The sequence below is a fragment of the Magallana gigas genome, chromosome 5 (assembly GCF_963853765.1).
Source record: "Magallana gigas chromosome 5, xbMagGiga1.1, whole genome shotgun sequence".
NCBI lineage: Eukaryota > Metazoa > Mollusca > Bivalvia > Ostreida > Ostreidae > Magallana > Magallana gigas.
Window position 1 is genome coordinate 40456453 of NC_088857.1, and position 17145 is coordinate 40473597.

A 17145-nucleotide genomic window follows, 5' to 3' on the forward strand; every position below is an offset into this window, starting at 1 on the left:
ATCATTGATTTTAAAATAAATAAACATCGACAAAATCAACTCCCGTCAGTTCTTCAATACTTTGATTTAAAATTATCTTGTTTAATTCAGTCTGACTTTGAGTACACCCAATATAAACAGTTCTCTTCATTAACACTGTACATGTACTCTATTTACACTTAGATCCATTGCACTTTGCTTAAACTTATCACGTTTCAGAATATCAACTACTGTTATACACAGAGTTTCCCGAATTTATGACAAATCAGTTGTTACAGACACCATTATAAAATCAGTACAGCGAATCCAGCGGCGTGTTCAGCAGAGCGAGCGCTCGCTCTGCTGAATACGCCTCAGGTTTCGGAAATCGTATTGCGACAGCTAGGTACCTGAAGCTATTTTTGGTAACATGTACTTTCCGTCCAAACACACGTGAAGGCGAAATAATGGGAAAAAGCTTTTCCTCTTTTGACGAGTTGTTAAATTCTGTTGCTCAAAAGTTTACTACTGGTTAAAATGCTTCTCCAATGGTTAACTTTTGGCTAAAGTTATCCACTCTGCAGAGCTGTGTTAAGTGATTTAGCTAGTGGTTAAACATGGCTGATAGGTTATTGTTTGACATATTTTTGTGCAGACGATACAAGAAACAGCGAATTTTCAGGCATTTCAGTCATAATTTTGATGAGACAAAAGAAAAAAAAGGTACGGGTTTTCCTGGAATCGGTAAGATTCGTCACAGATGTTAGAGAACCAGAGTTATGCCGCTTAACCCTGAGGAGTCATTCCCTGTCCGCGATTACTCGAGTTGAAATTGCTTTAAGGTGACAATATGAAAACTGCGGGGGATGCCCTTGGTTTCCACAACTCCAGTGTCTCTTGATAGGCGTGTGATGTGTCGCAGCCCTGACTGAGGTTTCTGCACAGTTCATCTAGTGGCATTCTACCACCAGGGAAAAGATGGCCATCAAGATGGGTTTTTATGCCATTCCTGGTTTTCCGGCTGTAATCTGTGCGGTTGATGTTAGTATTATTGCCTCTGAGCATGAATCAGTTTATGCGAACCGCAAAGGATTTCATTCCATCAACACCCAGGGAATCTGTGATCATGAACGGGTGAATGACCAATTTTAATGTATCCTGAAATACTTGCACTTAAGAATGAATATTTACATTTTCTAGTGTCTTTATTAGTGATAGCACTACAAATCGTGACGTAAATTCAATTTCATCAAATACGCAAATGACGTCTGTTTGGGTGAAAGTGGGGTTTTTATAATTATGTTAAAAAAATATAGCATGTAATGTCAATACTTTGATTTAAAAAAGTTAATCGTTTAATTGCTGAAAATAATATCTATTTATCTCTTGTTGATTGTGTTGATGGGGTTTTAATCGGCAATAGCTACGCCTGTGGACGATACCTCGTCACTCTTTTCTTACGACCAGCTAATCAGTAAGTATCAGACACGTGTAAATATGAAGAGAGAGAGAGAGAGAGAGAGAGAGAGAGAGAGAGAGAGAGATGCAGGCCGACCCAAGAACATAGTTTTTCCTCAAAGCAATTGTAATAAGTAAATAAAATGTCTACTTTTTCAATAAATACCAAAAATCTAAACCTCATTTTTCAAATTTTTTGAAAGGAAATCTTTGATAGTGCAATCACATAAACACGTAAAATAATAAATATATATTTCAAGAGCTCAGTAAAACTACAACACAGCTTATACACGAACAAGAGCAGTATTTGGACGCTGTTTTGGATGCTGGAAAAGATGCTTCATGGTCTTACATGGAGAAGTTAAGGTATCGAAAATTTTAAATGCGGAAGTTGTAATGAATTATTGATATTTTATTATCAATTATATAATTCATTCAAACACTTTAACTGTTAATAAATATTGACATAATGTTCTTATTATATTCAGTGTAGATCTGAAAGAGTATCCAAAGTCATTCTGGATTGTGCTGAGTTGCATAATATAGATTTGGACAGAAAAGACACAAAGGCTGAAGATGATAAAGACATTGCTAATGATGAAGACGACTTGGGAGGAGTAGCCGTACAGCCTAGGAATAACATTCGCCAGTTCATCGTTGACAACTTCTTTTAATGTCTTTCATAAAACCACATCTCATTTATGATTCGACACCGCAAAGTGAAACTTCATATCTCAGTTTTTTAATTTCCAGTGACACTTTCTCTTTCTGTAGCTTTATAAGTTCAGTCTCTTCATTGATTCTGCACAGGTCAGCTTGTAGAACTTGTTTCTGTAGATCTGATATACTATTTTCACATTTTCTCTTTTTCTTTTGATCTACACATCACTTGATGAGAAAAATTGCTCTCTTCTCTCTCTCTCTCTATTTTCTCTCTCTCACAAATATATATATATATATATATATATATATATATATATATATATATATATATATATATATATATATATATATATATATATATATATATATATATATTCATATTGAGTATATAAACATACATATGAATTCTAGTTAAATGTTCATGTATGTCCCATTTCAATATCAATCATCCAATTCTTTCCCTCTTTTGTATGTGTTTATTGTGCATTATGAATGTTTTTTGTACAATCTTCCTGTTGACCTTTGAGGGCCCTTAATTGGTCAATAAAGAATTTGAAAATGAATCATACCAGTTAGCTTTGAAGTTGCAGAATCCATCGATCTCGTAACGGTGGTTGATTCTAAGTTGCCTATTAAGGATGTTTTAGCAGGGGCTGCTGTGGTAGTCTTTACCTTGGTTGTGGTGGGGGACGATGCTGTAGTCGGTTTTTGTGGTTTCTGTGTAGAGCTTGGTGGAAAAGTCGTGGTTCCCTTTGGTTCAGTTTTTGCTTCTCTACTCGGTTCTGCGGTGGTTAATGTAGTGAGGTTTTCTGTGGTGTTTGATCTTTCACTCGATTTTACGGTGGCCGATGTGGTCGGTTGTTCTGTAGTTTTGGCTTTTGTACCCGGTTGTTCTGTAGGTTTTGTCCCTTGCCTGTTGTTATCTGTGGAATCCGTCTCAGTCGTTGGCGCTGATTGGTTGCTACTGTGTCCGGTTTCCGTGCTTACAGCTGTTGTTGCTAATGAAACTGTTGTTGCTTCAGTGGAAACATTATCTACAGATATACAGACATATAAAATATTTCTAATCTTGTAAAAAAAAAGTTAACTTTATCTAGAAAAGGATGTGTTTTAAATTCATTAGCTATATCTCAATTAATTTACATAGGCTCAATATTGCCAATACCCGATCCCAAACATATGAAGCAAATTAAAATGCATATAGCTTCATATGGAACAAACGAGATCAAATAAAGGGTTACAGTAATTGGAAAACTCGGAGGGTAGATATAATTGATATTGAATCAAACAAAGCGGTGCAGACAAATTATCATAGTGCACTAACGCGCGGTATTCAATTTGTCTGCGCCGCTTCAATGGTGTGTTATAGGGCCGACGACATCCAAAAATAAGCATTCAATGCTAAAATGAGAATCTGTTTTCAAAAAAATAAAAAACTCCTATTCATCAAGTAGTGTTCAAGATATTATATTCTGTAGAAAAAAATGGAGTTATTACATAATTATATATGAAGACGGTAAAAGACATATTTAATAAAAGAATACCGGGTAAGTGAATTTAAACTACAAACTTCTTAATTATACTTTTTGTTGTAACAGTTTTTTTAAATGCAATTGAGATCATCCGCCTCTTGTTATGTGTAGTAAAATTGAAGATGTTAAAAATTTACTTTTTGGCTTTGAACATGTTATAATTTGATATACAATGGAAACATGTCATATTGGGATTTTTCTAAACGGAATGAAAAACACAGTATGTGAATACAATTTGTCTTTTTTAGAGTATAAGATTTATATTAAAACCTATTCACACTAAAAATAACATACTAAACAATATCACACTTTTAAAAAAAGTACCACATACATAAGTAAAAGTTTGTAATTTGTAGAAATACTTTTACTATTCTGTATTGATTTTTTGTTTTTACATATCTATGTATGTACTGCTAACTATCTTTTTCGGGATAGTTGGTTCATGTAAATGGGACTATGTTATGTTATAGTTATTGATAAATCTTTAAGACAAAAACATATCAAATATAGACTTTTAAAACTTCTTACGACAAGGGGTTGATAGTAACTGTACTCATTTTTTTTTTCAATCCATTGTTTAAAATATCAACCATTAACAAAATTCTCCCGATTTGATAATAATCATTATCAAGTTATTATTTAACACGTACTGTTTATTGTAGTAGTCAAACAATCATGGGTACTACTCCATGACTCAACAAATGGTCAATTATAGAATACAAGTATGGTCCAAAATAAATTAGTATTATCATAAATATAATTAGAACGTACCATTTGTACAGTTTGTGAGTGCAGATTTCTATGAAAGTAAGGGATGTGAAATTAATTCATAAAACAGAGCAATATCTAACTAAACGTAAACTAGTTTTAAAAAAAAACAAAATACCAATTGGGTCAGGACGATCTAGTTGTGTAATCACATTCTAACACTCACATACACATTTGGGCGCTTTGTCACTCCATTGTAACCCATCACAATAAATTTTATCCTTTCCCACTAGAATTAAGCCTGGTATGCAAGAAAATTCCAGAAATCCACGGTTCAAACTTTCGGTAACCAGAAGATCTTTGCTTAAATTTTGTTTCGGACATATTTTTCCAGGTGCTGAAAAGAAACGACCCCATCAACAGAATATATGTATATGTTTAGTTTCTTTTCATCATTTTTTCAAATTATCTGTATTAATCCCTTTATACGCTTACCTACACATATAGGAACTGGTAAATTCCAAACATCATTTATACATAGTGCTATTTTCGCTCCATGAAGCTTAAAACGTTTCCCGCAACGGAATGTCGCGACCTGGCCTCTGCTTCTAATTCTAACTCTACCATTTTTTAGTTTTGGCGTTTCACATTTATATCTTTGTCCTGAATTAAATTGTATAAGCTTTTTAAAAAACAATTTTTATTAAAATTGTATTAAAATAGTAAAATGAAGATGAAATTTTTTACTAAACACAACGCGACTCTTAAGATGCACATCGTTTTTTGTCTATGTACATTGTACGTTACATAATATATTACAATTTTTTTTCACATTGCTTTCTATCAATATATTTTTGTCTTTATCTTCTTCTACGTAAAATATAAATAACAATTATAGAAAATTAAAAAGTAACCTCATCTTACCTTCAGAAAACTCGGCCGTCAGATGAACGGTTAGAAGAATTAGAAAATAAGATATTTTCATGGTAATATTTAAACGTTGTCACTTCTTGGGAGGGAAATATTTTAAATCAAAGTACCGCTAAACTTATTACAAAAGAGGAAGTAACTCATTAATATCCCAATTGCATGGAAGATCAGTGTGTAAGAGATCGGCATCTTAACACCACTTTGTTTTGTCGCTATTTAGGTCCCTACTCTCGGGTTGCAGCAGAAACGAGGTGATCTGAAATACAAAATAGGGTTTCTTATTTTGCTAATAAAGCAATTAATGTTAGTCCTCGATATGTTATGTCTAATGTCTTCATACATGTATATGCATATCGCCTTTAATTTACTAATTTTTATGAAAAGACATGTAATTTTTCATTGTTGTACATTGCCGTTTTTATCCGGTCATAAAGATTTTCTTTTATGCAATTTTTATGAGCGATCACCTAATCAGAGCGCCGCACAGTCTCGGACTATTTTTACATTTTTTTTATTATACTAGGAGACGTTAATTTTGAGATTCTTAGTAAAAACTTTTCTTTTTTTTACCAAAATGCACCATGTAAAACTTTATTTTTTCAACAGATGTTTAAAAGACAAACTTGTAGTGTACAAAATATTTACTTCATAACGTCAGATCACCTACCTGTATTTGCAAAATTAGATCTTAAATATACTCACCATTATTTGGTCCGTCCGAACTTACGGATCCCAGTATGGCACAAGGGAACATCTGTTTAAAAACTTTTATGATATAAAAATGTTTTTATCTCGTAATTTCAAGAAATGATCTCGTTATTACGAGTTTCTTATCTCGCTATTACGTTATTATCTCGATATTATGAGAAAGATCACGTAATAACGAGTTAATTATCTCGTTTTTACAAGTTAATTATATCGTTATCACGAGAAAATTTCTCGTTATTATGAAATACATTGTAGCTGTAATTTGTTTTATCATTGTGAAAAAAAATACATTTATAATAAGTGTTCCTCGTTCATCAGATCCGTACCTCCAAGTCGATTGGTTGACCCTTTTAGTTTAATGTTTTTTCCCCAGAAACGTTAAATCAAATTTGATTATTTTTTTTATAACAACGATCATTATTTATTGAATTTTACATAAATTAACCGGATTTGGCATAAAAACTAAATTTCATTTATTTAGTTACTGATAACTATATAGTTTTAATCATTAGTATACGGGATTTACCCCGGTTTTTAATTGACCTATACACAACCTAAGTATTTTAAAAATACTAGTACTTGTTTTTAATTATTAACATTTTGGAGTCTGCAAACAAATTATCCTTCATATAATTATGAATTAGTCAATAAATTTATTAAAGTTAAACAATCTGCTTTGCTCCTTCTTCTGAATTTTTTTCCACTAAGTCAATGTTTTTCTAAAAATATTTATGTTCGTCCATTTTACATAAAGAGACTCAGAGAGAACATTTAGAAAAATGAAACGCACCATTTTATATAGATCCATTCTCGTAATAACGAGATAATCAAGTTTATCCCTACAAGATTAACAACGTCATGTAGAAAGACATTGATTTTTTAAAAATGATTAAAATCCGGATTTTTTGCTTCCCTTCAAACCATTTTTGACCTTTATTTCCGTCTTCCTTGGAAGACGGTATATATAATTTACAGTCTCCGGGTTGTGCACTTCCTCTCCTTTGTGATTGTTAGAAAATACATGATGTGAAAATTTACATTTATATTCATTGGTTGAAATAGTGTTCGGCACAAGGGAGGTAATTTTCTAATGATCTTTTTCACGTACGACTTAACAAATTTCGTAGATTTCAAATCTTAAAAAGTGAGAAAACGAAAAAGCAATACAAATTGCTATGAATGAAATCCAGTCTTTGAATGTGAAGAAAAAAAATGATGCGCTATGGCTAATATCGGTAAAGGTGTTTGCAAAACTACATGTAATATTTGTTAAACAAAATGCTGAATGCAGCGATATAACTTTGATTTTATCAAAAAAATACGAGTCTACGACCCTTCTTAACACATCTTTTGCCCTACTATAGTCGATACCAACTAGGAAGCTCGGGTACGCATTTCTCAATTTTAGACACGCAGGCTTTAAAGACACATAATGACAGAAAATGTTCCACACGCCATGGTACATTATTGTATGTAGAGGAAGGTGACATTTATGTAAAAAAGAATTAAATTGTCTTTGATAACGAACTGCTGTTTCGGGTTCGCTCTTAGGACGGTAAGCATTTTTTAAAAAGCTAAACTTGTTTATCAAAACCCTTAAACGCTTGCGCATACTCGTCTGCTTCCTTTATCCGCTGTATCAGAAATCAAAATTTAACAGTAAAACATTTGCGGACGAATACTGTTATTTTCAGGTCCGACTGCACTTATATAAACCTGTTCGGTCTTCCATAGTTAGGAGGGCCAGAGAACATATCTCCCAAGATCCTGAATTTAATACAAACACAAAAACACACAGGAATATCATTTGGAAAGGTGTTTCAGGCCTGCGGTGGTGTAAACTTTTGTCGACAATCCAAGAATTGCAAGTTAAGTACCCAGTGCCAAATCTTTTAGTCATTCATAGTGGGGAAAATGACATAGCAGATATTTCATTGTCAGGTCTGCAAAAGTTTATGAATTGTACCTTTAGGGAAATTTTTGAATCATACCACACTACACGCATTGTATAGTTCAAAATTTTACCTAGGTCTTGTTGGAGGTATGCTATCTCAAACATCTCCGCAGAAATTTCGATAAAACGCATTAACAGCTCAATTGCTACTTTTGTGCGTACTCATGGTGGGGCATCGATTAAATATCTAGAAATTTCAGCCTGTCACTCCACCTTAATTATGCCGGATGGAGTGCATCTTACAAAATAAGGCAATTTTCATTATTTCACCACATTACAGAATGCATTAAAACAGTTCATTCAAAATGGTTCAAACAAATTCCCTAGTTTATAACTATATAAATATGATATTTTCACAACTTCTGTGATTGGTATTTTTGTTTACTTGAGGCTTAGTATCATGCGTACATTTGGTTTGTGGATTGGCATGGTCATTGATTTTAATTGTCGCAAATTTGGTATTTTTATTGTACAAGTATGTGCACACCAAGTCGGCAGACCTCTGATTTGGAGGGAAATTGATAGATTTTAATTAATCCCATATTTGGCATCTCTGTGTTTTGCTTTTAAGTAATAGTCTTTTTGTAATAATTAACTCGTAATAACGGGATTTTTTTTTGTAATTACGAGATATTTAATCCGTAATAACGAGATTTTTTTCTCGTATTTACGAGATCTTTTCTCGTAATTACAAGATAAAAATATTTTTTTATGTGGCCCTATTCGTCTTTTGTACATTATATTTAGTCAACGTTTATTTTAACTATTGAATCAGTAGTTGATGGATATATAAATATCCAACTGTCATAAGTTGGATGTTTAAATATCCAGCAGTGCATATACCAAATAAAAAAATGTTGAAATGTTTTTCCAACATAAATCTATAACTATCTCTTTATTTAGCCATTACATAAAATTGTACAATACACAGATCATCTCGATAACCCACAATAATGCTGATGGAGCGTGAAATATATACTCCTGTTGATACCGAGGTATTCTTTAGTGATCTTGTGACTATTCTTTTAGACTCCGCGGTCCTTTTTATACATCACCCTGGTTTCAACCCATACAGCGTCTGGGCTGAACTAGAGATGTCAAAGAACTACTCACTAAAGAAAGACGACCTCGTCAAATCTGGATCTCGGAAGTACGCCTAGGGGATGATACACGAATCATACCGCAGTTATAAACACGCTTAGAGACAATTTCGGACTGCACTAGACACGGAATACGAGAGCCACATGAAAGACGTATATCGCAAATAGAACACAGCAGCTGAGTGTATGGTGTCCGGATAGGGCCATTTGCGTTAGCGCGACATCGCGTTTAGATAAACGAGACATCGCGCTAACACACAACATGCCGTCGCGCTAACGCAACTTTGCACAACACGCCGTCGCGCTAACACACAACACGCCGTCGCGCTAACGCAACTTTGCACAACACGCCGTCGCGCTAACACACAACACGCCGTCGCGCTAACACAACTTTGCACAACATGCCATCGCGCTAACACACAACACACTATCGCGCTAACACAAAACACGCCGTCACGCTAACACAACTTTGCACAACACGCCGTCCCGCTAACACAACTTTGCACAACACGCCGTCGCGCTAACGCAACTTTGCAAGTTTCACAGTCTAGTAGGAAGTCGTGTCCGGAAATATTAGACTGCGCATGCTGAAAATTGTAGGCCAGCATGCAAGCATGGATGAAAAATAAATAAAATGTACTTTGAAATACATGTATTATTTTCAATTATTATCAATACATATGAATAGAAATATAGTCTGTTGTGTGTTGCAAAGTTGTGTAAGCGAGACGGCGTGTTTTGTGTTAGCGCGACGGCGTGTTGTGCAAAGTTGCGTTAGCGCGACGGCGTGTTGTGCAAAGTTGCGTTAGCGCGACGGCGTGTTGTGCAAAGTTGCGTTAGCGCGACGGCGTGTTGTGTGTTAGCGCGATGTCTCGTTTATCTGAACGCGATGTCGCGCTAACGCAAATGGCCCTATCCGGACACCATATGAGTGTGGCATACGCTTGTTCTGGGAACTAGGAAAAAAGCAGAAAAGGAGAACATTACGCACGTATTCCGAAATTCACGGTGACGATGGTGCTATCTTTAAAGATCCTGAAAGTTAGCTGAAGCCCTCGCAATGCACTACGAAAAAAATATACACTCCCTCTAAAAATGACACCTTTTATGAACACTTCCGCAAGTCCATCGGAAGAAAGTAGAAACACATAAAGGTAACGTGTACTAAAGTTTGTGGTAATATCCCCAGTGGACCGATATTTATGACTATAGATATTCTCTCACCTGTTGTTAAAAAAATCCCCAGGCTCGGATAGGATAACAAACAAACAAATCATCTTCGGGGGTGGGGGAAGTACTTACAATGAAGCGCATTGAAGTGGTAAAAGTTTTCGTTTGAATGGAGTGTCCTACACTTTGTATCGAACGTCAATTGTTACATAAGACACGCCAATTTCTTTTATAACGAGGAAAACAGTATTCGTAACAATGCTTTCGGAACCGCTCATCTTCTAAACAACACTAGCAGGGCTGCGGAGCCTGGAAATGTGGACACAAGCTGAATCCCGATATTTCTCCGTATATGTTTTCCGTGCCCCGTGCATATCCTCAGTCCCCTCACCATGCTGCAAGCACAGCAAAAAATGCAGAAGAAGAACGTAGCATATATGGTGTGAAAAAAACCCCCATTTCTTTATTCACAATACAGTACATGTAACAGAAAGTTCAAAACACAAATAAATTTGTTACTAAAAATATTCTTGACTCTTTATTTTGAACAATTTATTTATTTATTTTCACCGTTTCTGAACATAGTTGGAAAGAAAATAGTGTGTTTTGTGTGTTTTTGTGTATAATGCACGTGTGTGAAATTCCTGCCTTTGCTGTTTAGAAGAGTGGCGGTTCTGAGAGCATTGTGACGAATACTGTTTTCCTCGTTTCAAAACAAATAGGCGTATGTATGTAACAATTGACGTTCGATACAAAGTTTAGAACATTCCATTGGAACGAAAAATTTTACCACTTCAATGCGCTTCATTGTATATCCATTGTTAAACTTTTAATGCAATCATTTACATGGGAAAATACCCCTGATATGGAAACAACGACGCATAGTTCTTTTGTATATGAAGGGTTGACAAAACAAACTTCTAGAAAAAAAGAAGCCACAGACCAATTGCACCGCTCTCATGTTTTTTTTAAAGTTAAATGTTCTTAGTAGTAGAATAATATGTTTACTGTCTATAATTTAGAGCAAGGGAGTAATGTCTTTGAAGTTTTTAAGACAACTTAAAAGCATTTGACACTGTCTGAAGACATTGTCTTCTTTTCAAGTTGTTCAACTTAGGTGTTACTGGCAAGTTTTGGACAATTATTAATGACTGTCATAGTGATAATCTAGTTCTATTGTTGTTAACCAAACTAGACTTTGACTTGTGCGTGCACGGAGTTGAAATTGCATATGATATCGGACATACATTTACAAAATAGATACATCGACACACCGTATTGTTATGTTGACATTTACATAACCAAGCTTTAAGCCTACAATAATGCTATGAATTTCACTACTCTCTGCTTAGTTAGATAATATAACTGTGTCTCGGGACAGGCATTCACCACAGTCTAAATGCCTCCCATATACCCGTAGAGTAGCAAAAAATCGCAGAATCACTCCGAAACGATTTTTGAGAAAATTAAAGAGGCTGCATTGAAAATAACAGTCAAATTATTCATAACAAACCATTTTGTTATCTAAAAATTTAAAATTAAATGAAGAATTCAACACTTTTTCACCAACTTTTTTACTTACTTCAAAACACACCATGTTGACATTCGGAACTCTCGATATTTTTCATAATAAATGCACTTACAGTTATCTCCTGTATTTTCTTTGATGAACAGAATAAATAGCAAATTCTCAATGAAAATTTACACGCATTGGTATAAACGTTTTTGAGCTTATACATGCAAAAGTGATATTGTGGAGACATCCACTAAAGAGCCTCCCGTGATTTAGCGTGAATGTAATGCGCATGCGCAAGATTGTAAAATGAAAAAAAAAATCAGATGATATCCGGATTTTTAAAATGAATTTTCGTTGGTTATTTATTAGCGAAGGTTGATTGAGAAAAAATAAAATCAAACTGGTAATCTTCAAGTACCAATGATGTTTAAAATATATAAAACAAAAGACAGTATTCTTCCGATGTCTCGGTATTAAAGCTCAAAAATTCGAGTCTATTATTTTAATAAGGTAGTATAGATACAGTCAAACTGTTTCGCAAGGCGTACGACAAGGTAGACTGTTATCCCAATTTGTGTATTTAGTGTTTATTAATGATTTAGTTTATAGCATAGAGCAACTTTACACATTAACAAAGTTACTAAACGTTACGTATATATAACTGTACTTTACTGGCTGATGACATATCATGAATTGCTTGAACACCAAACTCTCTACATAATATGTTGGATGTTGCAAATACTTATTCCAGAAAATGGCAATTTAAATTTAATACCAACAATTCCAGTATTCTACCGTTCTGTTCGAAAGGAAATCAGCTTAGATAAGGTCACATATGGACTCTAGGAGATATTCCTGTACAATGTTCAGACTCTTTCACCCATCTAGGCCTAATCATCAACAGTAAATGTTCCTTGTCAGAACGGATAAAATCCGCTTGCAGGAAAGACAGAAATCATTCTATGCCCTCACAGACATTCTTAATCCTTTAATGTTAGTCAGCTTATACAATCCGATGTCCTTCCTTTTGTTTTGAACTGCTGCGAACTCTGGAACAATTTGCCATTGATTGCCAATGCCTTCAAGTTTTCCAGCTTTCTATCTGTAAATCGGCGCAGAACCTCCCAAGTCGAACAATATCCGACATGTGTGATAGCTTTCTATTTCTACAGAAATATACACAAGAAAACATCTGTTCTTCGGACTATTATACAGGATTTCCTACCAAATTCTTCAAAACCAATTTTCTTGTAAGACTGTTTTCCTACTTTGAGGGATTGGGAAAGAGTCAAGACGGATTCATTCCAGATATCGATGTCCTAAATTTGATGAATATGATCTCCTGACTTACTTGTATCAGTTGGTTGAGAGCGGCCCCTTTCCATAAATACTATTCTGGAAAAACATTGCAAGATCTACAACTATCAGAGTTCACAGAGACCTGCGACCTATACCGGATGTCTAATAACATAGACTTTTCTCGATCTCTGGCAGTCTTCAGTGAACATAACCATTCCTACTTCCTAACGAGCACCGAGGAACTGCTACGAGATCTATGGCATGTCAAACGTTGCAATATTCGATCTTTTCCGTGAAAACGGCTTCAAATAACGTATGAAAATGGCGTACATTATACTGACCACATCACAATAGAAGATTATAAAATTTTGACATGTTTTATAAAAACTGTAAATATTCATATCTAAAAAGTCAATTACAAAGTATGGACTATTTTTACACTGGGTCGTGCGTTCTTTCCACGACCTTTTGATGTATTAAATATTTAGTACAATTTTATGGAAGACATTTAAAACCGTTTAGTTTGATTTGCAATTTTATGACAAACATTTCAAATACAATAAGTATATATAAACCTATTAAAAATGACAAATACGCGATAGTCCACGAACTTTTTGAATAATCATTCTTTTACACATGTAAAATTGTTTTGTGACCACCAAGATACATTGAAAAACAAGGACAATTATATTTATCATATAAGTAGATCGTTAGTAAATCACGAACTGTTCAAAGTTCAAAGTTAGATTAAGGTGTGTAACAAATGAACGGGTTTGGAAACAGCACACTGATGTTGCATAATTCAGTTGATCAAAAATTTAAACCCACAACTAAATGATTTAAATAAACTACTTTGAACAACAAAATTTTCCATAATTTAGAACTTGGTAATGACGGTCCTTCACCACTCTTGGGAACCCGTCCCAGTGATTGGTGTCATTTCGTCGCATTCTTCCTCTTTCCGACGCCTCCGCCTGACCCACAAATAGCTTCCCACAATCAGGATTACAAGTCCTATTGCCACCCCTACCCCGAGTCCAATAACCAACGGTTTGATCGGCGTATCATCAGGGACGGACTGTTGACTAGCCACTATTACATTCGGTATATCCGTGTCGTTCTGTGGCGCTTTTGTTGCAGGTACTATATCTTCTTTTATGGTGTTATTGAAATACATTGATTTTGTTGTTGATCGAACTGGCCTTGTTGTTGAATTTACTGACAGTGTCGTCTTTGAGCGTGATGTTGACGAAGATGTGGGGTTGGATGGTGTAGTTGTCGCTCTGTGTGTAGAGTAATGGGATATTTCTGAAGAGACGGATTGTGTTGTACTAGTTATTTCTGAAGTTGTAGAATCCGTCGATCTCGTAACAGTGGTTGATTGTATGCTGGGTATAGAGGATGTTTTAACAGAGACTGCTGTGGTAGTCTGTATCTCGGTTGTTGTGGGAGACGATGCTGTAGTTCGTCTTTGTGGTTTCTGTGTAGAGCTTGGTGGAAATGTCGTTGTTCTTTTTGGTGTAGGCGTAAGTATGGTGGTGCTTTGTGTTGTTATAATTGTTCCTTTATTGGTGGTAGCGGTGGGTTTCTCTGTGACTGTTGTTTTTTCACTCGGTTTCACAGTGGTCAAAGTGGTGTCGTGTTCTGTGGATTTAGCTTCTGTACTCAGTTCTGTAGTGGTTAATGTAGTGAGTTTTTCTGTGGTTTTGGATCCTCTACTCGGTTTTGCAGTGGTCAATGTTATAAGTTGTTCCGTCGTTTCTGTTCTTTTTCTGGATCTTAAGGTTGTCGATGGGATCGATTGTTCTGTAGTTTTTGCTTTTGTGCTCGGTTGTTCTATAGTTTTTGTCTCTTGTTTTGGTCCTGGAGTGGTATAGGTGGTTTGATCCTCTGTCGTTTGCGTTAGTCTTGTAGGTTCTGTATTAATATGCGTGATGGTTTCAGTGGTATCTGTGTCTGTATTTGATCCTGTTGTAGTAATGTTGATATACTGTTCAGTGGTCACCCTTAATTCTGTTGTGACCAGCGATTTTGTTGTTGAATTTTTCTCTACTATATTTGGCTTCAGAACTGTAGTTGAGTCAGTCTTTGCTGGATGACTTGTACTGACTTTTGATTTCCTTTTTGTAGCGACAGAAAACGAATGTGTTGGAACTTGGGTTTTAGAATATAATTCTGTGAACTCAGATAATGTTGTGTCTGAAAAATGTCCCGTTCGATGAGAGGGTTTTTTTGTTATTGCCGTAGACATCGCAGCAGTTGGCCTGTTGTTGTCTGTTGTTGGATTGGCTGTGTTGCTTGTCTCAGCCGTCGGTCTCGATTGGTAGCTACTGGGTTCTGTTTCCGTGCTAACAGCTGTTGTTACGAACGGAACTGTTGTTGCTTCAGTGGAAATATTATCTACAGATATATAAAACATAAAAGATATTGAGTTTTAATTTTTTTTACGACAAGTGGTCGATAGTTACAATACTCAATTTTCAAAATCTAGTGTAAACAATATAAACAATTAAAAGAATTCATTCTCCTGATTTAATAATTATTATCAAGATATTACTTCAACACTGTTTATTGTAGTAGTCTAAAAAACCATGAGTTCATGAGTACTACTCCATGACTCAACATATGGTCAATTATAAAATACAAGTGTGGTCCAAAACAAAGTTTATATTATTATAAATATGTTGAGAACGTACCATTTGTACAGTTTATAAGCGATCAATTTTATGAAAGTAAGGGATGGAAATTATTTCATACAACAGAGCAATATTTATCCAAACGTAAACTATTTTCAAAAAATCAAATACCAATTTGGTCAGGACGATCTAGTCGTGTAATCACATTCTAACACTCACAAACACATTTGGGCGCTTCGTCACTCCATTGTGACCCATCACAATAAATCTTATCCTTTCCCACTAGAATTAAGCCTGGTTTGCAAGAAAATTCCAGAAATCCACGCTTCAAACTTTCGGTAACCAGAAGATCTGTGCTAAAATTTTGTGTCGGACATTTTCTTCCAGGTGCTGAAAAGAAACGACCCCGTCAATAGAATATATGTAGATGTTTTGTTTCTTTTCAACATTTTTCAAATTTACTGTATTTATCCCTTTATACGCTTACCTACACATATAGGAACTGGTAAGTTCCAAAAATCCTTAATACATAGTGCTATTTTCGCTCCAGCACGCTTGAAACTTTTATTGCAACGGAATCTCGCGACCTGGCCTCTGCTTCTAATTTTAACTTTACCATTTTTCAGTTTTGGCTTTTCACATTTATATTTTTGTCCTGAAATTAAATTGTAACATTTGCTAAAGAAAACAATTTTTATTAATGTATGTAAAATACAGATGATATCGTTTACGAAAAAGAACGCGACTCTTGAGATTGGTTTTTGTCTGTGTACATTGTGCGTAACTCAATATATTCGAATTTTTTTACATTGCTGTCTATCAATAAAATAAATTCTGTATCTTTATCTACGAAAAAAGAAATAATAAATCAACAAGTAACCTCATCTTACCTTCAGAAAACTCGGCCGCCAGATAAACGGTCAGAATAATTAGAAAATAAGGGATTTTCATGCTAGTATTTATACGTTGTAACTTCTTGGGAGGAAAAGAAATCAAAGTACGGCCAAACTAAGTACATAAGAGGAAGTAACTCATTAGTCTTCCCAGTGCATGGGGGATCAGTGTGTAAGAGGTTGGCGTCTTGACATCGCTTCGTTTTGTCGCTAATTAGCCCCCTACTCTCGGGTTGCAGTAGAAATGAGATGATCTGAAATACAAACATTGTTTGTGGCTTGTGACAGGACTAATCTGCCTTCAACCCATTCTCACGGGGTCCTGTTTAAGGGAGTTGAAGATCAATCTAAAGTATTACTAAAACATACTTCTCTTTATTAAATAGCCGGCGACTTCAATTAAAGGAATGGAATTAGATGATATATTAATTTGTTATACCCCTGTAAAACAGTTACTATATAACTCTATACGAAAAAAAGTCCAGCATTTTGACTGTTGGACTGGAACTGTTAGATAGAACTGTTAAAATCGACTGTTAAAAAAGACTGTTGACCGGTGACGTCACATTCCGGGAAAACGTGTTATTGATTAGAAGGGGTATAACAAAACAGTTGTTGAC

General features: G+C 35.0%; 1 protein-coding gene and 1 long non-coding RNA gene across 5 annotated transcripts; one reads left to right on the forward strand and one right to left on the reverse strand.

Annotated features, from left to right (window-relative positions):
* Window positions 1-382: 382 nt before the first annotated feature.
* LOC136275682 (uncharacterized) lies at window positions 383-2043 on the forward strand. The gene is made up of 3 exons (XR_010714199.1): window positions 383-1432; window positions 1677-1782; window positions 1905-2043. It is a non-coding gene; the product is annotated as an uncharacterized lncRNA (long non-coding RNA).
* On the reverse strand, window positions 1814-16769 carry LOC105331501 (uncharacterized). Of its 4 annotated transcripts, none has more exons than XM_066085368.1 (5): window positions 16523-16769; window positions 16120-16287; window positions 15852-16022; window positions 2649-3113; window positions 1814-2294 (listed from the first exon to the last, which is right to left on the reverse strand). In XM_066085368.1, exons 1-5 carry the CDS (start codon window positions 16581-16583, stop codon window positions 2116-2118), a joined length of 1044 nt encoding a protein of 347 aa, XP_065941440.1. In that variant the 5' UTR covers window positions 16584-16769; the 3' UTR covers window positions 1814-2115. The 4 variants fall into 4 exon arrangements, with proteins under 4 accessions (XP_065941440.1, XP_065941441.1, XP_065941438.1 ...); XM_066085369.1 differs by lacking the exons at window positions 15852-16022; window positions 16120-16287; window positions 16523-16769 and adding exons at window positions 4546-4716; window positions 4815-4982; window positions 5244-5611; XM_066085366.1 differs by lacking the exons at window positions 1814-2294; window positions 2649-3113 and adding an exon at window positions 13352-15396 and having other exon boundaries at window positions 16523-16679.
* Window positions 16770-17145: the final 376 nt, after the last annotated feature.